We start from the raw sequence: 23,857 nt of genomic DNA on the forward strand, positions 1-23,857 counted from the left end.
CCCTCAGCGAGCGGCGCCAAGGAGAACGCCGCCTCTGCGCGTCCTGTGCTCAGAAAACGTTTTTTTCACCTAAATTTCTCAGGAGCAACTACTGAAATACTTTAAATTATCAACCATTTTTTGTTTTCTTAATTATGCGATGGCACTTCGTTGTTGGGTTGGCGGTGGCTAGCTGGTGCTTGTGTCACGCACGGTTCTGTCACGTTTGAGAACGTAATCGTTTTAATGCATGGTGATCATTTCAGTGGCAATTTCTCAAAAAATAGTCACAGAAAGACGCTGAAAACTAATGATGTTTCCGTTTGCAGGTATTGAAAACACGAGGTTTTTGGAGAGACTTGTTTTGTGATTATATGAGGTTAACGGGATGCGGGTGGCTCTAAGACACACTCGATCACCAGCTTGCTCTCCACTGTATATCGAGCTGTTCTGAAAATGTCAAAATATGTAACAGAAACTTGACATTTTTCAGTTACATTCTGTAACTTTTTTAGTTGAGTTGTTTTCAGGTTTCTTACGGTTCTTGGTAGTAGTTTGACTGAGTTGATCCTGGCTATACAGAGATTCCAGTATCCCTGCTCTAACTGAAGCCAACTCGCTATCTATTTTCATTATAAATACTCCGTTAAAATTTTAAATGAAGCAGCTAAAGAGTGGGCTAGTATTTTTGTTTGTAAACGTTTTGGTATGTTTGGCAGCGCTTCAGTGGGGTTACCCACCTCTCTTGTTAACTACTTATGCTTGTTCCAGAGTCAGTAGGAGGACAGCTACCACCATAGCAACTAAATTCTCAAAAGTGGAAACAATCAGACAATAGAACATACCTGCATTAAAGTTGGTAGACCTAGACAGGAATGGTGCTCCTGTGAGAGCAATTCCAAGTGAACCTGCTGGATGTTGATAGTGATCAGCCAAATTAGTTTTATGGATGTGCTTTTTTTAGAGTACGTTAAAATTACAATTAAATAGATAACTTTGTTAACAGCAGAACTAATAAAATTCTATTGTCCTTGCCTTATGTCTCCTAGAAGGATTGTTTGAACTCAAAGCAATAGCTTTGAAACTCTTTTTGTGTTACAGTGTTCATTTTGTATCTGCAGTCTTGAAATATTTTTTTTTGAGTAAGGGTACTTGTAGGACTTTTTTCATCTACTTAAGTTCTGGGGGTTTGTGGGGGTTTTTTTCTTGGTCCCTTCTTTCCCCACAGGTTTGCAGGGTGTGTGTCAGCCCATGGGCCCTCTTAAGTTTTGTTCAGAGTAGGCAGTAAGGTCAGAGTTACTGTAGATGAAGGTAAGAAGAGTGGGAATAAACCCACACTTATAATTGGTGATTGCAGCACTTCCATCAAAGGAAGTTAAGATTAAGAATGTAAGACCAGCCATACTGGGTCAGGTTGAAGATCCATATAGACTAGTATTCTTTTTCTGGGAAGGTCTAGCGGAACATCGCTAGGGAAGAGCTAAGAGTAGATAGAAAAAGGATAAATGATTCTTATAGTACATATGTCCTTCAGCTACTTGTAACATAGACTTTCTGTGTATAAGGAATGGAAAATAGAGCTTCTTACCCCAAAAAAGGACTCCTGGCTAGTTCATTGTTGAAGAAAACCTAAGAATTGTGAAAGCTAAAAATATCAGTCTTTGCCTAAAAGGAGGAAGTTGTCTAGCAAAAGACTCTGGGTCTGCAGATCTGTGTTAGAGGAGAAGCTAACAGTCTTAAACTGGGGGAAAGGCTGCCTTACTCCATCCCTTGCAGATATTTTCAAAACATGGTGTGGTGAAAGGTGCTGTTTACTGGCCTTTCTTTCTCTTGGGAGCTGTATAGTGGATTTAGTGTATTAAGATACCAGAAGGAAAAATTGAGGAGCTGAAAATAAAATTAGCTTATTAAACTTGGAAATGGCATGCAACTTACGTGTTATTTTCTGTTGTTTTCGTAAGTGTTCTACTTTGCATTGCTGTCTCTTGCTGTGAAGACTGACTCTTCACCTTGGTAAGGTTACAAACCCTAGGTTCGTTATAAATTGTCTCTGTACAGAGCAACCTGAAAGGCATCCAATCATGGATCTATCTATTCCACCTCATCTTTATCCTGAATGATTATTATTACTACACAGGAGCATGTGCTACACACAGGAAGTACAAAAGCAGATCAGTAAAATGCCTTAAAAATGCATCTGTGAGACACTTTTCTGTGAGAGGAAAAAAAAAAAGGTAGAGTACTTCTAAAAACTAATCAAACATCTCTTATTTTCCATTATTTTGAAGTTCAGTATAAAACCAAAAATCTCATTCTGCTACTGGAAGAAAATGCCTCCAGTTTTATTCGTTCATGGGCATTTGAGGTGTGTAGTTCTCAGTTTACTTTGGACAAATTCAAAAGAAGCAGTAAAATAGCTTGAGACTCTGCTGACTACAAGTTACTGTTGTGGTACATAAAACTATCAGAATCCAGTGACTAATGATCTTTAGCTGTCTCTTAGACTGCACCTAAACAACAGTTTTGGATCAGTTGAGAAGCAATTGAGATCACTGCAGTAACTGACAGATGTTATTTATGATGCTTCATTTGTGAAAACAAAATACATAACAAATGGCTTCATTTTTCAAAGGCGGCTACTGGGAGTTCTTAAGAGTAAAATGGTTTTATGCCAAATTGTGAACTGATTGCTTCTAATCAACCAAATGATGGTAGAACCCTATGAAAGGAACATACACCATCTATCATGTTTTGGTCTCTTGATAGTCCCTTTAAATGCTACCTTATGCTGGCACGGATCCACTCGGGCTTTTTAACAGATAGTTAAAATGAGCAAAACAACACACTGTACTGTCTAACAGTGCACTAGCATAGCATAAGAATGTTAGTTACTTTAATGTTGTTTCCAAATTAGCAGTGCCATTTGGAGCAGAACGCTTAATTACAGGATGTTTGTAATTTTTGTCAAGCTGGTTTATGTGTATTAGGCCTAAGTTAGACAGCAAATGAGAAACATATTACGGAAATAGGAGATTGTTGCTGTCATGTCATCCTTGATAACTGTTGTCTTATAAAATCTCATTATCCAGAAAGTATCTTTTGTGTCTTCGCCTTAGAGCGAAGGGGTTTTTTTTCCCCCATTCTGCAGGCCTTGCCATGTTGCTCAGTATGTATATTCCGGCTGTATTGTCTTCATAAAAGAAAAACAGAAGGCATGTGTTGTGCCACAAATTAGCCTTTTTTATTTGAACTTTCTGCTTTTTTGACAAACCCACCCCCTGTGTCTGTAAGAATATTTCTGAGGACACATTTTCTGCTGAAGTGGAGCTAGAAAGTCAGCTTTTGATCAAGCTTTGGACTTTCTGTAGGATCAAATTGCAAGTGTGGAAACCAGTGCTGACCTAATCTTTTTCATCCTCTCCTCTCCTTGATCTGTGGGCGATGAATGACAAGAAGGCTGAGTTGAGCATATCTGCTTTGTGATGCTAGCTCTGTGCGATACGCTTATCTCATTCCCATAGTTGCAGCACCCTCTGTTACATGAATATGAGCTTGAAAGAATTACACCTGTATGAAGACTTTTTTTTTTATATATTAAAAATCTATGTATTTATGTCTATGACAGCCTCTCTTCAGGTTGTTTTCCTCTTAGTGTTTGTTAGTTGTCTTAAATTTCAGAATATCCAAATTTGAATTTGACTTACAATATGTTTTCATGTAAGCATTTTAAGGCTAACATCCAGCCCTGGGTATAAAAACACAACAGGTGTCGCAAATGCAACATCAGCTTTGATTAAAGAAGATACCATAATGCATTGGTTGCATCCTTTGCCAATTAAGTATCGCTGCTATTTTAAGGAGTAGCTCTATTTTAGCTGGCTTAAACACTTCTGAGTTAAACAGTCCAACTTTTTTTTTTTTTTTTTTATGTAGGACCTATAAACACTTACGCTTGAGCCCAAGATAAGTAATGCTGTTTTGGTATTTGTAGTTAGTCAAAGCCCAAATGTAACTTAAAAGAACTGTGATAACATCAAGCAGGGTTGATGGGGTGACAAAAAGATACTTCTGTTAAAGCAGTAGTACCTCATAATAATGAACATGGATTCTAGAAAGGCATTGAAGTGTTGAAAATATTTGTCCCTGTAGATAACTGTGGTGAGTCTGACAAACTTACTCTGCTGCTGTTTTCTGGCTGGTCACTTTTATATAAGCTTTATGTTGACCAGTAACTGTACAAACAGCTGGACTGAATTGATTATTTGAAATAGCTTCAATAAATCAGCTAATGGAGGCTGAAGCCTGTTTATTAAAATAGTAGTCTTTATGAGTGATTGTCAACAGTTTTGTATTGAGTAATCCATTTGATTATCTGGCAGGACACCTAATGAATACTAGGACTCATATCTCCATAGTCAGCAAGAATAGTCAGTGACAGTTGCCCACTAAAATTGTATTTTATATGCCTGCTTTCACCAAGTATGCTGCTTTGCACTTTGTCAAAGAAAAAAAAAGATTTTGAGGATTACCTACCATATTTGTGCTGATGCTGTAAATGGGTACTTCTCAGCTGTAGACTGGAAGAAGATCTTTTAGCCCTTTACCTTCTGGAGGACATGCAAAGTTGTAATTACAATGGAACTGCTTATTAAACTGAATTTAAGTCACTATTGTATTTTTATAACAAGTTGCTCAACAAAAAGGCAAGAAATCACTCTATCTAGATTTTTAATATAACTTTTCAGCACATCTCTTAAAGACAAACTGAAGCTCTTTGAGATTCTGTAATTTATTTTAGCAAACATAATCTGTTTTTGTGGGCTTCCAACAACAATTTTTGTGGGCTTCCAAGAAGTACTTTGCAACCTGAATTGTCAGAGCTATGATTAGGATCAGTCCTGTGCCACTGCTGCTTTTGGAGACTTCTGCAGTACTGCTTTCGGCATCATCAGTGTCTCACATGACTCGCTGGCTAATGCTTGGTTCCAGTAGCTTTCTGGTTCAGAGACAAAAAGTTTACGTCCCCTGTAGGCTGCAGACTAGGGGGAGAAGGAAAACCAAAGATTTGAACTGTAAAATTGAAATCTGCATAATTGAAATCACTAGCACTTTTTTTGGTACAAGCACAACTAGCAGTAGCAGATGCAGTAACGTATGTTAGTTTGTGTGTTCAAATATATGACTTTACACAAAAGACTGCCTCTTCAAATGCTATTACCAGCTTTAGCTTTCCTAACTGCTAATGTTAACATAGTCTGTTAATAGGCAACTCATTTGCTTTTCCTTTTTGGTGCAGCATATTATTTGCATCTTTACAACGTAGCTTATAAACACGGCCTGCACCTCTTATTGAGCTATCAGGGGCTGAGGAGAGTGGAGAGCAGTTGTGTACAGAACTTCCCACCTACTGAACTTGGAACAGGAAGGAAGATGTCTTGCTCAGCACTGAGTCTGGTGCAGCACAGTTGTTCACTGACATTCTTCCTGCTCCCAGTTTTATGTTCAGTCAAGTTGTTGTCAAGGTCAGGGTGCCGTTTTCGTTTATTGTGGAGCTGTCTGTGGGAAGGTTGCTTGAGGAACAGAAGAGCAGTAGTCAGCTAAAATCAATCTTTGTTCATAGTTTGACACTTACTGCAATGTTCCAACAGTGAAGTTGGGAGCAGGGCTTGAAAGGTCTAGTCTGTCCTAATCAGAGTCTCTCATCAGTAATGACTTCAGCAAAGATTCCCTTTTTGAAGGGGTGAGGTGGGGAGTGGAATCTCCTGTTTGATTTCTGTGTAGCCTGTGCACTAAGTTACATGAACAGTAACCACTGTGAGATTTGTATCTTTCCTGAAAGAGGGGTGACTGTTATTTGCTCTAACCTTGCTGGATGCCGGTGCTATAGGATTGTGCATCCCAGAGAGGATTATTTGGGGGTCCAGTCTTCTGATGGGGAAAATCTGCCAGACTTGACAATACGTCAGGTTCCTACAGTTAGCCAATGAGTAGTTCCTCCACAAGGCTGGCTGGATTGACAAGTGTATGGCAGGGGCCTGTTTGGAAGGCGCTGTTGAGTGAGCGGAAGATAATAATCCTCATGACTATGTTCTGGCTGCACAATAAGCATGCTGAAGAGCCTGAGTCCTGAAGAAACACATCTACCATGTTCTGGAGACAGAAAAATAAATGTCCAATGACAAAGCAAAGTAGGTTTGGAGGTGAGAGAAGGACATAAAGCAAGACAAGGTTAAAAGAAAGGTAGCTTGTGCAGAATAAAAAACAATGTCGTGTTCCAGAGGAGAAATCACGAATAGGAAGATCTGCAATTTAAATCCCTTCTGAAAGAAGAAATGGTATCCTGAATAAGGAAACTGAGATGAGTTATGGCTTATAGATACTGCTTGGATATTGGGACAGCATCAGAAATTTAAAGTAAAAAGTAAATGTAAAAGGTTTCAAAAATACCTACAGCTGTATTATGTTTTATATTACCTGGAAATGGCACTGTGCTCTATTTCATAAGCTGTTGCTCTAGGAAATTTGTGCTCTGTGATTTGAACTGTGACTGTAATTTTGTTTTGCTTCAGTTTCTTTTTAAGAGTTAGAGTGCAAGGCATGAACAGGTCAGTGTTATTTATGCTTAGTGACATAAAACAGCTGGGGTACAAGATCCTGAGTTTTGTGAAAAGCTAACAAGATCTGTATATAGACGATCCAGGCCTTCTGGAACTGGTAGTTCAGTTGTATGGGTCCAGTGTGGTTGTAGTCTGCTGAAAATTCGGCAATAGGAGCCTGAAAAGGGTGATAACACCTTCCAAAATCTGATTAGATTTTTTTAAATAAAGCTGGCTATTGATCTTTTTAAACACCTGGCTGGCAAATCAGTTATCCAAAATTCAAGTCTGCATCTTGATTTAATTCTGTTTTCTCTAATGTCTTACTGTGTAATCTGTTAAACAGAAAATAGTTGGGATAGCTAGGCTATTGCTGCTCTTAGCTAGTAGGTTATGAAGTAATCTTGGAAGGGAAGTTCCTTTTTGTCGTAGAACAGAATTTAAAATACTTTAAAATCTTTAGATCGAGATATATACACGCACTCCCTTGCGCTAGTTTTCTTGTGCTCTGGCAAGTGCGTCAGGAGTGTTGCACCTCTTTGTGAGTTGTTTAGTCCTGCAACTCTTTGCAGAATACTAGATTGCAAGACTGAACTCGTGCCATGACAGCAACAGCAGGCTAGTTCTAGTGCTGAACTGTGACTTAACAGGAGCCTGCAGTTACTGGCAAGCTGTTAATTAAAAAAATCTGTGTAAATGCTGCACTTGTAGCATTTACACTTGTAATGCTTCTGGTGGCTTCTGGTAATATGGAATGTAGTCAAGGTCATCTGTTTCCTGGTATCTCTCATGGTAAATTATATGGAAATTAAAGAGCAAGAGAGACACTTTTTACATATCTGGAAGTATAGTTAAAAATCCTAGTTTTTGAACTGAAGTTGCATCAGTCACTGAGTTGCTGAGATGGCCTTAGGGCTGTGGTGTTGAATTCTACCTGTCCCCCTCCCCTCTTCACCTACCTTGAAAACTTGCATGGAAGAAAATCTTGGTAGCAGTAAAACATGGTAATGTGTGGTTGGTTGGTTGGTAGCATTCTGATAATTGTTTTAGCAGCCACAAAAAGTAAGGATCAGGATGCAGTTTTATTACTGAAAAATTCTCGTTGGGGCACAAAGTATCTGAAAGCTGTTACGTGGTTTTGAAATAGAAAGCACATTTGTCATGCCATCTGAGCATGGCCAGAATTTTAAACATATTGCAAGTGCTGGAAACTATTCATCAAAATGTACACTCTGGTCCAGTATATTTTTATTTGTAGCTGATGTTTTCCCCAATAGTAAACAATAGTACTTTCTCCTGGATTTTAATAAGAGCTTGGCCTAAAGTATACTTTATTTACAGGTTTGAGAGTGCCTTTGATCAGGCTTTTCCCAGCTTCTGCAACAATTTGAGTCCTGTTTTCTCCTTTATTTGAACAGAAGCGTTTTGTCTTGCTTGGGAGGGTGGGGTGGGGAAGGAAGTAGTGGTACTTTATTGATAATGAGCAGGAAATTACATAATAGTCTCTTTGATGTATTGCTAGTACTCTAGACTTAGTCAGAATTTTCCTGATGCTTGTGTCTTTTTTTAAAAAATCTGAGTTAGCCAAGCATAACCTTGAAAGAACTACCTTAATAATTTTGGTAGTAAACCATTCATTGAAACAAATCTGTTCTGGAAGTCCTGTTTTATTTGTTGTTATTGTGAGCTGTGAGTGAGAACATTGCCATCTTCCAACTTAAGCAGAGAAGCAAGGTTATCTTTTTATAATTTGCAATATAATAGGTAATCTTTATTTACTTTGTAGGCTATTACAGAATGACCTTGCACTGAGCCTTTGTGGAAGAAGTGAGATTTAAACATCAGTTCTTCAATGTGCATCCTTCTATTCAAATTTGACCCCCGACCAGTTTCAAAAAATGCATACAGGTAAAGATGGTTCTAGCTAAAACAGACTTGTTTCTATGACTTTTTAAATAAAATTTTTTTTGTAGCCATTATATGGATTACAAACTCAAGTCAGTATTATGTGTTCAGTTATGCTTTTGTAATGTTTAACTTCATGACTTTCCCCATTGGAGGACTTAACGTAATCTTCTGAGAACCCTTTGTTTTTAGGCTGTCAGGTGATCTGGGCTTTGTAGTCATGGACCTTTTGCTAGTGATCTATAATGTGGTATAGGATAAATCATTAAATATTATAATCCAGAGTTTGAAAGTCCTGCCTTCTACTTTATCATTTAAACTAAGAGGAATCATGTTTGTTGGGGCATCACAGTTGTAGCTGTACCCTTCTTGCAGTAGGGTAGATATGTTTAGGGCTTTCAGTTTGAAACTGACGATTTGAATTTAGCCTGGAAGGTAATGGGCAGGTACTAGAAGCAGAAGTGTTGCAGTTAACCACCCTATGTATTACTTTTTCCTCTGTTAATATGTGCTGGTCCACACTTGTAAGCCAAGAGAGCAGTGCGCTGAATCCAGAAGGTACTAATACTGAAATTTAACTGCTTCTGTAGCTTCTGGTTGATGTTGAATTGCCACTTTGTCCTGTTTCCTCCCAGGGACAGTACCTTCTTGTCCATTGCCTAGTTCAGCGCTCTGTTCCATGGCTACCACTGCTTGCTTTTCCACTAAGTTTTTGACAGAAATGGCTAGCTTGTGAATAGGTGCAGTTGTTTTTTATTGTGTGGGTAGATGAGGTCAAGGTATCGTTGCAGTTATTTATGCCTATCAGTTTGCTTTGGGGATAAGGTGTACTTAAAGATCTTCAGTTGCTGTTTCTTCTAAAATTAAGTACTTAAAATTTCAGAAAATGCTGGAAATCAAATCTCAGTGCTTTCAAACTGGTTATACTCCTGTATCAATGTAAAACAAGTAGTGCTATGAATTGGAGAGTAGGGAACTTCTAGTAAGTGTCCTAGCCTTCTCCCTCCCTCAAATCTGCTTGCAGTTAAAATTTTAGGTATTAAATTGACAGTCATGTTAAAATTTTAGTTTATCACCTAAAACTTTAATTCACTTTAATTTTTAATTACATAAGTCATGTGTATGAAATGTTTAACCAAAAGCTTCAGACAAAATAAGCATCCATGCTTCTAGGTAAGTTTTACTGGGTGTGATGATGATGTACAGTGAGTTTCCCAAACATTAAACTTGCTGTAATATTCTCTCTCATTACAGCCCTTAATTTTAAAAGTTCATATTCAACATCAGTATCTTTTGAGTACCTTCAGTATGTAATAGAAAGAGAGCAATTCAGGCCAGTAAGATGACTGTGAAGTTCTGTTGCTTTTTGTATTTATACATACTTTATAGGTTCCATATTACTTTGTGTGGTACAGGTATTGGTATTCATCCAGAAACCATCAGTCAGTATGCTCAGTGAGTCATTCTGCCTTACGTTGACGTGTTTTCTGCCCTTTTGTATTGAGAAGCAGATGCCGTTCAATAGAAATAAGAACCAAAACTTTGGTTTTCCATGGAGTGCATTCCTTTTTGGCTCTGGAATCTGCCTAAAGGGGGTTAGTTTATGATGTGACTGGAGGTGAATTAATATATCCATTTATTTGGTCTGACTTTCTTTTGTGTTGCTAGCTGGCAAAAACTAGATTCATCAATTGGATGCCTCTTGGGAAAATCCTTTGGATGTAAACAGTAGTTGCTTGCCAAGGGAACTTTCTGCCTTGATCAATATTTAAAATTAAAACTTAAGATAGCTTTCTTGCTATAAAAAAAGTTGCATCGAGATTGAAATTATTGATTTATAGCAGAAAACAACTTGCTGTTGGTGTCAAAATAGAAAAATGCTGTTTAGCCAAAATTTAGGAATATTTAATTGTATTTTATTTTCTTAGTACCTTTTGTTAAGCGACAATTTCCTCTGTACCTCTGAGATAAACTACTCTGAACCATCTGTTTAGGCAGTAAGTGCCAGCCATAGTGTTCATGGTGTCAGATCTTAACATCAGATGTGCAACTTCAGTCCCCCCTCCCCTTTTTTTTTCCTTAACACACCATAACTATTTTTGCTTTTCTTTATTGGGAAGAATGTTGAAGTTTTTTCTTTTTAAATTGTTGCTGTGATTTTTTTTCACCTTTGCATCAGCTTTCTGAAGGGCATAGGTCTTGAGTATCAGTTGGGGATGGTACCCAGCCCTCCTAATTCTCTGAACAGTATTACAGCCATTAGACCAAGTTAGACCCCTCTATATTGGTCTCTTGCTAAGCATAATTTTTCCAGACAACTTGTGTGTCTTACACTATACTATAACTCAGTTTATTTCAAGATGAGGTCTTGAAACAGTTTTCCCAACCAAATGGGGATTCCCGCACCTGCAGGCATACTAAAAACAGGCATCTACAATTACTTTTACTGTCACAGTATGGTCTTTGTTGGAAGGGACCTCTGGGGACCACCCGGCCCAGCGCCCTGCTAGAGCAGGGTCTCCTACAGCAGGCAGCACAGTCTCGCTCCAGGCGGGTTTGAATGGCTCCAGAGAAGGAGACCCCACAGCCTCTCTAGGCAGCCTGTGCCAGGGCTCTGTCACTCTCAAGGTGAAGAAGTTCTTCCTCATATTTAGAAGGAACTTCTTGTGTCGTAGTTTGTGCCCGTTGCCCCTTGTCCTGTTGCTGGGCACTGCTGAAAAGAGCCTGGCCTCATCCTCTGGACACTTGCCCTCAAGATATTTGTACGCATTGATAAGACCCCCTCTCAGTCTGATCTTTTCCAGGCTAAACAGGCCCAGCTCTCTCAGCCTTTCCTCATCAGGGAGATGATCCAGTCCCCTCTTCCTCTCAGCCTTTCCTCATCAGGGAGATGATCCAGTCCCCTCTTCATCTGTGTAGCCCTCTGCTGCCCCCCTCCAGTAGTTCCCAGTCTCTCTTGCACTGGGGAACCCAGCACTGGACACAGCCCTGAAGACAGTCTCACCAGGGTAGAGCAGAGGGGAGGATCACTTCCCTGGCCTGCTGGCCATGCTCCTTCTCATGTCCCCCAGGATCCCGTTGGCTGCCTTGGGCACATGGGCACACTGCCTGCTCATGGGCAACTTGCCATCTAAGCTGTCCTCTACTTTGTATCTCTAACTAAAAGAAAGTGTCTAAAGTAGGCATTAAAAGTTGAAAAGACCAAATGCGTATCACTGACCGTTTTCCTGTAATCAATAAACTTTCTGAAACTAAAACATGTTTTCCGTAACACTTAGGAGAATTTTCCATCCAGGTAGGCATCCATTTCTAGAGCAGTATACTGGCCAATTTTCCTGAGCACCTAATTAAGCAAAAAGCTTACAGATCACCTTTGTGATACACTAATGAATCTATCTTCCTGTACCTTTGCCACTTGCTATTCTACCCTTTTTCCTCTGTGTTTTCTCTACAGGCAAATTCGTAGTAAAGTTTAGTGCAGTGTAACAAACACTTTACCATAGTCTATTAGTATTGTCAAAGGTAACACGCTGCCTTTACATCTTTCTGAACTATACTGTGTGCATCTTACAAATAAATATGTTTCAAGCTTCAAAGCTATAATCACAGAGCCTTTTTTATGGAACTGAATTACCTTGTAGGAAATTGCTTTAATGGAATGATTTCTCATGTTTTCATCTCTCTGCCTCAACATTTAAATAAATCTTAATACGTAAATCCTAATACATTTGAAATATTTCAGCTATAAAAATAGTTGAATAGGCTTTTTGCAGTTTATTAGATGGGGGTCACTTGATACTGCTCCTTTCCAGTATGATTATGTTTCATAAAAGACAAAATGAAGATGTTTTCATTATAGCAAACCTGTATACCAGCCCTGCGCTAAATTTAGGAGTCTGTGTATTAAACTTGAGATGGGAAATATTCAATCACACCAGAAAGACTTTGCTTATTTTTAGTATTTAGATACTATAAACAAACCTAGGTTTCATATCAAGAATTATTGAAGGCAAAATATAATTGGAACTTCAGGAAATGAGAAACACACTTCAGCCAAACTGGTTTTTAACAGTAGAGATGTTTGCTTAAATAAAAACCTGTAGAAGGAGGATGGATGCTTTAAATGAAGGATATTCAAGCAAGATGACAGAAATTTGGTAAACCAGCTGAAAGCCTATAGGTTGAAGACTAGAATCAGCTAGAAGAAGAGAAATAATGCAAGTGTGAAAGGAATGATATGATTATTTGGCATTGGAAATATTAAAATGTACATATGCTGTGCTTTCCAACAGATGCTATCTTTGTTGGCCAAAATACTAAGCATCTTCCTTACAGAAATGGTACCACTGAAGTGTTAGCCTTTCTTATTTTCTCTATAGCTGATTGTAATTCTTTATCTGTGTTATTTCTAATGTGCAGCTGACACTTCATGATCATGTTTTAAAGCATTATGTCACTGAAGAAATGAACTTGCAGGAAAGTCCAGAAACTTGCTGAAAATGTCGGTACACTTGAATGTTAAGTTAAGTAATGAGATTTCATTGGAATTGATTCTTATGTGTTGTGGCTTAAAAATTAGAACAAAAATTGTATAGTCTTCAGTTTACAGTAGCAAATGTGGCTTCTACTGTGTAAATGTAATTGGCATGCAGCTGGTAGGAGGAACTAACAGTGAAGAAGATACTGAGGTTATAGGAAACTGGTTAAGAAAATCTGCAGATTTCTGAAAGATGGCATTTCATTAAAATAAAATATTAAGGAACATAGCTGGAGAGAATGGGGGATGCTCACAATCTTGCAGTTGAAATAAAGGTAAGTCATGTTATGGGTAATAATGAGCAGGACTTTACAACTGTCGTTGTTGGATCGTGGCATGGTGTTGTGGAGTTCTGTGTAAGTGTGTCTGCAGTCACCTGTTGCCCTGAGTCTCCAGCATGTGACTTGCCCAGGGTTATAGTTGTCTCTTGCCCTTTACTTGGATCAGCCAAATCCATTATCTGTTCTTCAGGTGAGGATGTTCTACCAACAAAAAACATTTGGGTTTTTTTATTTTTTTAAAAAATTTGAAAATAATGATTGAGAAAAGACTCATGAAGAGCAGCATCAAATGAAAGCTTATCTACAGGTTTGAAAATGCAGTGTTTGCTGATTCTCAGCACAGAAACACTAACACTTCTAACTGAAGCTTTTACTTACAGGTACCCTGCATCTATTTGATGTTGCAATAAGTCATTACGTTTAGATTCTGGTGCTCTCTTCCATTGCTTTTGAATAACAGAAAATGTTAACTTTCTCACTCTCAAAAGATGAATGTGCAGAGTCAGATTAGTTAGACTTTTCTTTCTAGTGTTGCAGTATTAACACTGCTAATGAAATGACTGTAACATACACCCCCTAAAGTATTGGTGTGATCTGTAAGGGAGTACACTGAATAAGTTGCTTTGTTTTAATGACTTTTGCTGGATGAAATGGACAGAGAAATGGGTTTTGCTTTTCACAGGCCAAGAATAGAGACTGTTCTAAATTCCTCTGAAACTGTCTGGCTATACTGACTCTTTAATCTTACCTGCTTTACATTCACAGAGTGACTGGCTTGAAGTAGTGTTATCATTGAATTTGACTGATCTGCATTGCTAACAAGCCTGGAACTTTTGAGGAAGACCTGTCCTATCTTGTATGTTTGCTGCTTCTTAATACCATGTTGAACTTGGTCTTTCGACCAAGTCTGCAGGTGTCAGTTACAATAATTACCAAAGTACAAAGTACATGTTTTTTAAAATGACCATATTTTAGATGGTACATGAAGACCAGTAGCATGCTTTCTGTCAGGACTGCACTTGGTCTTGTGGAGCGATGTGTTTATTTCTAAATGTACATAATGGATTTAATCTAGCAGCATTTTTTAATTGCTTATCATTTTTGATAACTTAATTCTACCTCCAGGTTGCATAGCCTCTGGGATTGCTTCTAGTGCCTCTGCTGCAAGGGCTGACTCCCATTAATGATGCAACTATTTGTCCTACTGTTCTGGTAGAACTCAGATTATGCAAGCAACTACATGTGTAAACCCCCCCCACCCCCCCAAAAAAAAAAACCCACAAAACAAACAAAAAAACCAAACCCCCCCCAAAAAACCCGGGGGGGGGAAAAGCCCCACCAAAACACCTCTTGGTTGTTAGAAAACTCCATGCCTTTTCCCTTTACTTCCTTCAGCATGCTGTTGTTTCTTCAAACAAATTTCAGTGGGGCTGGACCATTGAGATTATCACAAATTTACCTCTGTTCTGGGTACTTCTGTCTTTGAACCACATAAACAGAGCTTTAGGTGTTGGTGTTAGATTAAAAATACTGTGACTACATCGTCCTAAGTAATGATTCAGTAAAATCATACTCTTTATTTTCAGATTTTTTTTTTTACAAGCTACCTGTAAATCTGTGTGGTACCTTTACATTTTCTTCCATTATGCCATAACTTCATATGCTGAGGAATCTTAAGATTACTTATGCGATGTTAATTCAATCTCTTGCATTATATTATTTTTTGAAAATAATAGCTGCCTCATTCACACAAGATTAAACTTGCTGAATGTCTCAAGACGATGAGAAAGAAGGCTGCTGTCAGATATTATTCAGTCTTTACACTGAGTGATAAAGGTGAGATGGGAGGATAAAGGATGTTTTTCATACTTAAAATGAGCTAATGCTGTGGCAAGAATTGGATTCTGTTCCTGCCCCGTACTGTGAAGTTCCTATTTGTAAGTAATAGCATCTTTTTTTCCCCACTGTGCTCTACAGGCTTATTCTAGCAGCTAATAGAGATGAATTTTACCACAGACCATCCAAATCGGCAGATTTTTGGGACAGCAGCAATGAGATCCTTAGTGGTATGTATGTCTTGTTGTTTTGAGAGGTTTTCACACAATTTATAAGGGAATTGTGGTCTGGATTTTTTTTTTTTGAGCGGTGATGTTGCATTTCTAAGAAGAAATATGCTTCTTCCCTATACTTCTGGGGAAAACATGTCAGTAGTCTGAAAGAAGAGTTGTGATATTACGATCTTATTTTTATTTTAGTATCCAGTGGTTTTTTTTCCCCAGTTCTATGTTCTTTAACTGATTTCAGTGCAAGCAGCGCAGTGGAAATGTATCAGGTTTATTTGTCCATCACAAACAATTACTTTACCTTTGTCAGATAAACTGAAATACTTCTTAAAGTAGGTGGAATTAGTTATTCAACAGATTCACTGTCTGTAGTGGTGACTTGAAATCGTTAAATCAAGCCTTCAGAAAGTGAAAACTTTCTCATTTCTTATGGGTTAATAACTTATAGGCTGCAGAATAATTTTAGTTATTGATCCATCAGTTTATTAGCTTTCATGTCTACATTTTGTTAAACTGATACTGCAGTCACTTAACTGTCTAGTTCCCCTTTGTAGGGGATCTATCTATAGTCATTTCTAAGTACGATCAATACTTCTGCCTTTTCTCAGAAACAAGAATGGAAGCTTTGAAAGACAAAGCATTGTTTAAATGCAAGGTTTTGACTCTGCAAACACTCTTGGTTGATGCTGTGTGTTATTGTCATTGGCAAGGAGGCCCGTGAGGATAAATTACTCTGCGTGCACTACAACTCCCTTGCTTCTGAAGTTCTGGCTGATGTTTCTGTTGTGTGCCAGACATTCTGCTTACTCGTTCCCCTGCTACATAGCAGTTTAAAACAAACAGACAAAAGCTGTCAAATAAACTGAAAGACCCTGAATTTGTGTCTTTTATACCCTTGTCAGCTCTGTCCGTATTTGGCAGTAAGAAACTGGTGTATTCCTCACCTGGTGAGGGATGTCTGTGGAGATCCCATGAATATATATGCCTATGAGTTAATATCATTATCTCAGATAAAAGCAGTAAGTTGAACCCAAATACATCAAATTTATTCTTTTTTTGACTTAAAAATGAAAAAAAATATTTTGCACTTACAGCAATTTTGGAAAACAGGTATTGCTATATGTTAATGACTGGGTGTTGGTCAACAAAGCTATGTGGTTTTCTTTTGTGTGCCTTTCAGTTAAGGTAGAGAACAGTAAGAAAAGTACTGTGTAAAGATGTGTTATGGCAGAACTCCATATTGAAGTTTTGGATACTGAATGAAGAGGGAGTTTCTAAATAAGGATCCAAAACCTGTTCTTTTGATTTTTCTAGTAGGAAGTTACCTTAGGACGTGGTAGTTCAGAATGAAAAGGTTTCTAACTGTATACATGTTATATCAAACTAGTTCTTGTTTTTCCATTAAAGTCTTGTGGGTTAGCATGAGCTCATTACAAATAGGTAGTGGGATTCCTTTAACTCTTACTCTTATCCAAGAGGTTTGGTTGTGGGCTTCATTTTTATGGGTCTTCATTCTCAATGTAAGTTACTGTTACCAGAGTCCAAGATTTTTACCGATTACTTGGCTTACTACGAATTTTTCTGGTTACTTGTGAATTTAAACTTGCAAATACCATAAATCTTCTGAGTTTTGTTTTTAGCTAACAAGCGTTCTGAGTCTGCTTAAAGTTTTATATATATTTTAGTATATAGGCAAAGCTTATAATTTTTACTTTTTCTCATTAGTGCTTATCTATTATTGCAGTAGCTTGGGAAATATTTGATAGTACATAATTGAAGGGCAGGTAATTTAAGTGGGCATATCCCACTTATCCAGAGGGATGTTCTTGTACCTACTACGTCTTGTCCAGTCTAATCGAGACTCAGGATTTATATTAAGAAATTCTGATTTAAGCTTCAGATATTTTTTTCTTTGAATGTAATAACCTAACTCTTGCCTATTCCATTAGGTTTGGATATGGAAGAAGGAAAAGAAGGTGGGACGTGGCTGGGAATCAGTAAGAAAGGCAAGATGGCAGCCCTGACAAACTACATGCAGCCAAAGATTGATAAAAATGCAAAAGGAAGAGGTACGAAGGAGTAGAAATAGAAGAAGAAGAAAGTAGACATACAAGCCCTGGTGTCCCAGTTAAATAGTGATGATTGCATTATTAATTTTTTTTAACAACACTTCATGGACAGATAAAATGGTTGTGAGCTGTAAACAGGAATTTTTGAACTGATGGGTTTGAGTACCTGCATGGGCAACTTGACTTGGATAACAATATTCTAATCAAGCAGGCAAAAGTAAAACAAGATGTGTAGTGCCTGGAGCCTGAAGTTACATTCAGAGGAGAAATGCAGCACCAACTGTCTATACTTGGAAGTAATCTAGTTAACTGTCAGAACAAATAGACAAGCACTGAGCTTGATTTGGTTTACAGTAAACTTTTCTAAATGCATATGTTCTTGTTCAGACACCTAAGTCAGGGAAACGGCACAACTGCAATTAGGCTGGAGGATGACCTAAAAGATTATTGTAGTCCCTTCTCCCCTACAGATTGATAAATCAAAGGAACAGAAATAACAGGAAAAAAAACCTCTTCCAGAAGAGTGCATCTGTGGGGGTTTTCTAAAGTAAAAATAGGTCTGTTTATAACTGTCATATGGTACTGCATTGGAAATGTATTGCAATGGCAAAATGTGTTATACAGAAACGAATGAACCATGTCATTTGTATTTCATTTTGGGGTCGTATATCAGGGAAACGAAGCAAGACAAAGAGTTTGGCAAGGTGGGAGGAGAGAAAGGCACACTCAGTATAGAAGAGTTAGTAAATATGAATTCAGTAGAAATTTTGACTAAGAGCTTTTGACTGAATTCTTCAGGGTAGAAGTCAAGTTCTTAATGTGAACACGGTACAATTCTGTAAGCCTTTCAAAGGCTGGTTGGTTGGTTGGTTTGTTTTCCCCCTACTGTTAAACCCTGTTGGTACTGGGAATCTTGTGTCTTACTGTTCTTTATCAAACCTTTCAGAATAGAGTTCACACATGCAGGCTGCTCTGTGTACTTCTCTTTTGTAGGTGCTCTTGTAACAAACTTCTTGACTGCAGATCTGGACAGCTACTCTTACCTGAAGAAGGTTTCAGTAGAAGGACATCTTTACAATGGATTTAATTTATTAGCAGCTGACTTGAAGTAAGTCTACAAAACATCACAGTTCAAATGTCAAAGGGAAAAAGAGAATAGTGATGTTTGCTGCTTAGCCCAGGAGTGTAACAGTACAGAAGCCTGTCACAAACTAAAGCTAGAGCTTTCCTTTTTTTCTAATGGGCATGTAAGGTATTAATGTTACTCTAGTCATAATTTCCTTTGCTATTTTTTCATCTTTCAGACACTGGAGGGTTATCTTGTTTTCTGATCTTTGCTTTCCCACACAACTTTGTGCAAGTCTTTCCCTAATAGGCTGTAGTCAATCTTTACCCTGAAGGCTATGTGGCTTGTGGTTTTGACAAAACAAAACCTCGGTTCTATGTCTCAGGTTGTATTTTTTGTTTTGCCTCTTGAGAGGTGGCATGCTGTGGCAATGTTAGAACAGCTGAAAGCTTTCAAGCTATTAGTCCTGTCAGAGTGACTGTATCATTAATCTTTGCTGAAACACTAAAAAAAATCAGCACTTAACAAATACGTTCAAGTTTCGATAGCTGACGAAAAGACCTTGGATACTTGATAGTCAGTGGGGTTGGCACAATCCTTTTCAGTGCACGTGTGTGCACACAAGTATATATGCTGATTTTTCTTTGCATTATGCCCCATTCAGAAGAATGGAAATCTAGGGCTAAGTCATCTCCAGGCTATATATCGGTTCTCAATGAGATGCATGCTTCATGAATATAAACAGGTATAAATTGCCAAGAGCACGCTACTGCTTTGGCACACTTTCTGCAGAAGCATTACTCTTACTGGACAACCTGGTGGTGCAGGGCCTTTTCCCACTAAGCCTTTCTGCATGTTTCTGGGAACCCACATAGACGTGAAGCACAAGGTCATAGTGTGTACTGTTTTGAAGTGAAAATAGCACCCTGTCACTAACTGGCCTTGTGTTTGCATTTTTCGTGTTCTGTATTAGACCACCTTCAGCTGGTGCTTCTGACTTACCAGTCATTTCTTCCCTACTTTCCCATTTTCCTGCAAGTGTTCTGTCATTATTTTTTTTAAAGAAAGGCCTTTATTTCAATTTCTGCTGGGCTATTAGTTTTCAATTTTTAATTTTCTATGAAGTGATGGGAAAGTGAAATGAAACTCATAAAGGTGATTGCAGTCTAAAAGGATCACTGCAGAAAGGCAGACACGTGCCATACCAGGAGTGTATTTCTGCTTGGTGTACCAGGTTAGAAATAAGCATAAAGGTTATGTTTCCAGAATTTTAATCCAGAAGCAGGTTAAGCAGTTACAGGGTTTGCTGCTTTTTATTTTTACTCTCTACTTTACGAAGTTTATTATCCCAGCAGAGACTTCCCAACATTTTTCTGTTGCTTAAATTAGTTTTTACCATGGTCAGAGAATTTGACTTTTTGCGCTCTCTGCTGCATGTTGCTGCCTGGCTTGCCTTTATAAATTGGAAGGCTATCTGTAACTAACATAACAGAAGAAATAGTCTTACTATGCTTTCAAGCAAACATGATATTCAAGGGGTGACCTAGCAAGCAGTAAGTAAGTTTCTTTGTTCTAGTTTAGGTAAATAGAGTAGTCATAATGGTTGCTAGTATAATGTTATTAAAGTAGATTAGATTTGACATTATTTAAGGCAGTCATTCATGTGTTGGTTTTGTTTATTTGTTCTTCCGTGCTAGGCTGATAGGGAATTGAATGCTCAATTGAATAGTCTTTCTGTGGTGATGCAGGTCATAATTCCTTGCTGAGTATCACTCTGAAAGCTGTATGTGTTGATTAACTTCTCCATTTTGACATGTCCTTAGCCTTGAATACTCTGATGAAATGAAATTCTTGGCAAGCTAATGATGCAGAGCAATTTCTGTAAGATATGTAAACTTGTCATTTTAGGAAATTAGAAGTACTCCTGAGAGAAATGCAATATATAAATGGAAGCTACTTTTCTATGTAAATTGAAAATGTTACTGTAGTTGATGCTACTTTGTTGGACCATGTTACTGTTCAAAGTAAAGATTGAAGACTATTCTTAACATGTTTTTCTGTTGTGTAGCAAGTAGTGATGGGCTCTGGCTCTTTTAGTGGTGTGAAATGGAGAGGAAACTCAAATTGAAAGTGTAAGTGAAGCACTGTTGAGGTGGGGTATATCTGAGCACATGATACTGCTGACTGTAAGCAGCACATTTAGAAAGAGATTTACAATGTTTGAGTCTTCAGGTACACGTTTCAGGAAAAGGAATTTTTATCTTTTCTATTACAGTGACAGTGTGTTAGATGGTACAGATGCAGTGATGTGAGAAGGAGAGTTGGAAACCACCATATGGGTTGTAAAATCTCATTGTTTGTTTCCATAGCTTGGTGTGACTCTTATCTTAAGCATGCATGAGTTGTGACACTTTTAGTGTAATCTGTTTGTTCTGTGGCATCTCACAATGTCAATTTAAACACTACTTATGAGTACACTACAATAAGAGTACTGTATTGGAAGACATACTTGTAGTTTTCTAATCTTTTCAGTTTATCGTCCTGCTTTACCTGCTGAGTATGAGAGTCATGAATACTTACCCCATTATGCTAAATGTACTTTTATGTTGAATGTATGGCATATGGCAAACAGTATCTGTTTGGAGTCTTGTGTGGCTGCAAAATTAGCTTCTAAGAAGGTATTGTTGCTGCTCCTTCAATCTTGGCTATCAGTAGGTCTGATTAGAGAGGAACAAGATTATCAGAGGCTGGACTAGTCTCTAAGAAGATAGCAGCTTAAGATTCAGAACAGTTTTTCGTGATAATATCTGAAGTAATAGTGAACTCCTGTTGATGGTCAGGACAGCATTTCTGTCTTGGGGAAACCTGTGTTTATTATATGCAATGAATTTAGCTGCTGCAGTTGCTCAGACTTTCATGGGTATCTCAGACTTGTGTTAGGGCTGTTGTGGCAGCATCTCACGTTCCATACTGCCAAGTGTGTAATACAGACTGCCCTGAAGGACAAACTGAAGTGACAGCTTCTTGTCACTCTCCCAGCAATTTAGAGTCTCAGGCAGGTTGTCAGTTAGAGCCCATATTGTTTATGTGCAACAACATCTCTGTATCATAGGAGTGAATTGCTTTCTACATCAGGAATAGATTAATTGTCCCCTAGTAAACAAATCAGCTGGAGAGAGAGCTGAAGAAAAAGGCCTTTCATGTCAGCTTTTTTGCTCTCTCCTGTGACAGGCAGTTTTCAGTCTCTCCAGGGAAAATATAGTAAACTGTACCATCACCTGTATTGACTACTTTGGTGTAATGCATTGAAAATAGAGAGATTGTACTAGAATGTATTCTTCATGTTCTGGAGAGTGAAGTTTGGTTAATAATAGGTTTTATCTTTGATGTGATGATGGATAGGACTGAGTTGCAGTTGTAACTGCAGTTCCCCAAAACAATAGGGTTGGAATATGTGTGTAGGGAGGGGAATACATACACAAGTATGTAATATAAAATGCATGTTTGAAAGTGTTTATATATATAGAGAGAGACTGTATATATTTTTTCCTTTTTAATATGGAAATCTACAGTTGGTTAGTTCATGTAGCAACATTACTGAGATTAAAAAAAAAAAGGCAAACTGTAAAAGAAGTGTTTGGGAGAAGAGTTAACTGAACTGTTGATAATGCAGGGCCTAGTAAGATTAAAACACCTGAATATTGTGGCCAGATTTTAGAAACATGGGCTGTCTCATTCAGTATGGTTATCAAGACAAGGCTATGTAGGAGGGATTTGATTGCTCTCCAGAGATTAGGCTTAAGAGCCTTTCCAGTGAAAAGTGAGATAGGGTCAGACTGCTGGTGTGGAAAGAATGTAAATGGGCAAGTCGTTGTGGCTGCTGTGTAAGCTCACTTCCATTTCTTCTCTTGCATTGTCTGTCCTAATACCACCTTCTGCAAAGTACATTTGTGTTGCTCCTGGTGACTTCTTCATGAAAATGAGGTGTCCAGGTACTACCTTTGAAATATTTCTGCATAGATCCTTAGTTATTTGAAAGTCTAATGAGATGGACAGTCCAATGTCGAGGGAAGGAAAAAAGCTGAAAAACTTTTTTATCTCTTCCCTCTGGTGTCAGCTTCTGCCTGGCTCAAAAAATGAGGACAATACCAAAGAAAAGTTTAGACCCTGGGAACAAAATTGGAGTACTGCTTTAAAGCAGAATTTGTCAGCTGTGTGTATCTGGCAGTATTCTTTTCACCATTTTATTTGATGTAGGCAGTATATGTACAAAAACGTTTGGGCTTTATAGTTGGTCATTTGGTGTTTGTTTTTAGCTTCAGAACAGAAAGTTTTCAGATTCTCGTGAACACTGAAGAGAAGAAAATTAATCTGTGAACCATACTATTCTGTTGAAGCTACTATTAGAGCATTTCACGCTGCCAATTTCATTTTTTTCTCCTTGCACAAAAAATACATGCACATGTTATAAAACAGTCCAATGTCCTTGTCTGTAAAATACTCACCTTGTTGGAAGATTAGAGCTCAGTGCCCAGGGGAGTGATCACTTGGTGATAACCACACCCTACAAAGCTTTACTACCCTAACACTTTTTTCTTTTCCTTTCTGTGTTTTTGTTGAACATGACTTGGAGCCACTTTGAAGTTGAAGCAGGGCAAGGGTGCAGAAGGACAGTGCTTATATTTCATCAGCATTAAGCAATAATTACAGCAAACTGCATGGCTTTCATGTTGCTGTGAAGCATCTATTACCACTGAGATTTATGCTGCCTAGAATATTTCCTAGAACATCTGTTACTGCTTAAATTTTTTGACAGAATGATCTATCTAAAGCATAATTTTTGTATAGTTTTAGTTTCTTCAGCTGTCAGCTCTGGCTGGGGTTTTTAAAAAAATGTCTACTGGGTCCTATTGTCATTACTTCAATTATGCCTTTATTACTTCTCCAGTGAAATTGGTATCTATACTTGTAAAGCTGGAAGGGAGCAGAATGTGAGTTCAGGCCAGGATTTTGAGGCTGTTGCTGTGATCAAGCTTACAGTGATTTTTTTTTTTTAATCTTGACTTCTGCCTTGATGTTCAGTACTGAGTATCTGTAAACAGTAGGAAGAGAATAGGTAAAGCCAAATGATAAAAGAAAGAGTAGCTGACTGGCACAGTGAACTGTTTTGGAAGTATCCCCATTTCAGAAGTCTCTTGGAAGGCTTCAGCTGCCTTTTGACAGAAGGCCAGCAGCAGTGTTGCAGTGGAGGTAAGTGTAATGGAAAACACATACCTGGGTGAATGTGGAATGTAGAAACAGTAAGATACAGGTGTTCAGAATTAGGGACTCTGCAGTTTGTATGTATTCCCCATCTTTTTG

At 38.1% G+C, this 23,857-nt stretch overlaps 1 protein-coding gene across 5 annotated transcripts in view; it reads left to right on the top strand.

Moving 5' to 3' along the window:
- Window positions 1-23,857, top strand: part of TANGO2 (transport and golgi organization 2 homolog) — a 41,789-nt gene that overhangs the window by 3,750 nt on the left and 14,182 nt on the right. For 3 of the 5 annotated variants that reach the window (XM_056338505.1, XM_056338495.1, XM_056338531.1), the window contains exons 2-5: window positions 8,362-8,483; window positions 15,276-15,364; window positions 17,311-17,430; window positions 18,424-18,538. In XM_056338505.1, the coding sequence (XP_056194480.1) occupies window positions 8,428-8,483; window positions 15,276-15,364; window positions 17,311-17,430; window positions 18,424-18,538 (380 nt within the window). In that variant the 5' untranslated portion in view covers window positions 8,362-8,427. Of the gene's footprint in view, window positions 1-8,361; window positions 8,484-15,034; window positions 15,135-15,275; window positions 15,365-17,310; window positions 17,431-18,423; window positions 18,539-23,857 lie in introns of those variants that run through there. The other 2 variants (XM_056338524.1, XM_056338514.1) reach the window with 2 other exon arrangements.

Source organism: Falco biarmicus, chromosome 1 (assembly GCF_023638135.1).
Source record: "Falco biarmicus isolate bFalBia1 chromosome 1, bFalBia1.pri, whole genome shotgun sequence".
Lineage (NCBI taxonomy): Eukaryota > Metazoa > Chordata > Aves > Falconiformes > Falconidae > Falco > Falco biarmicus.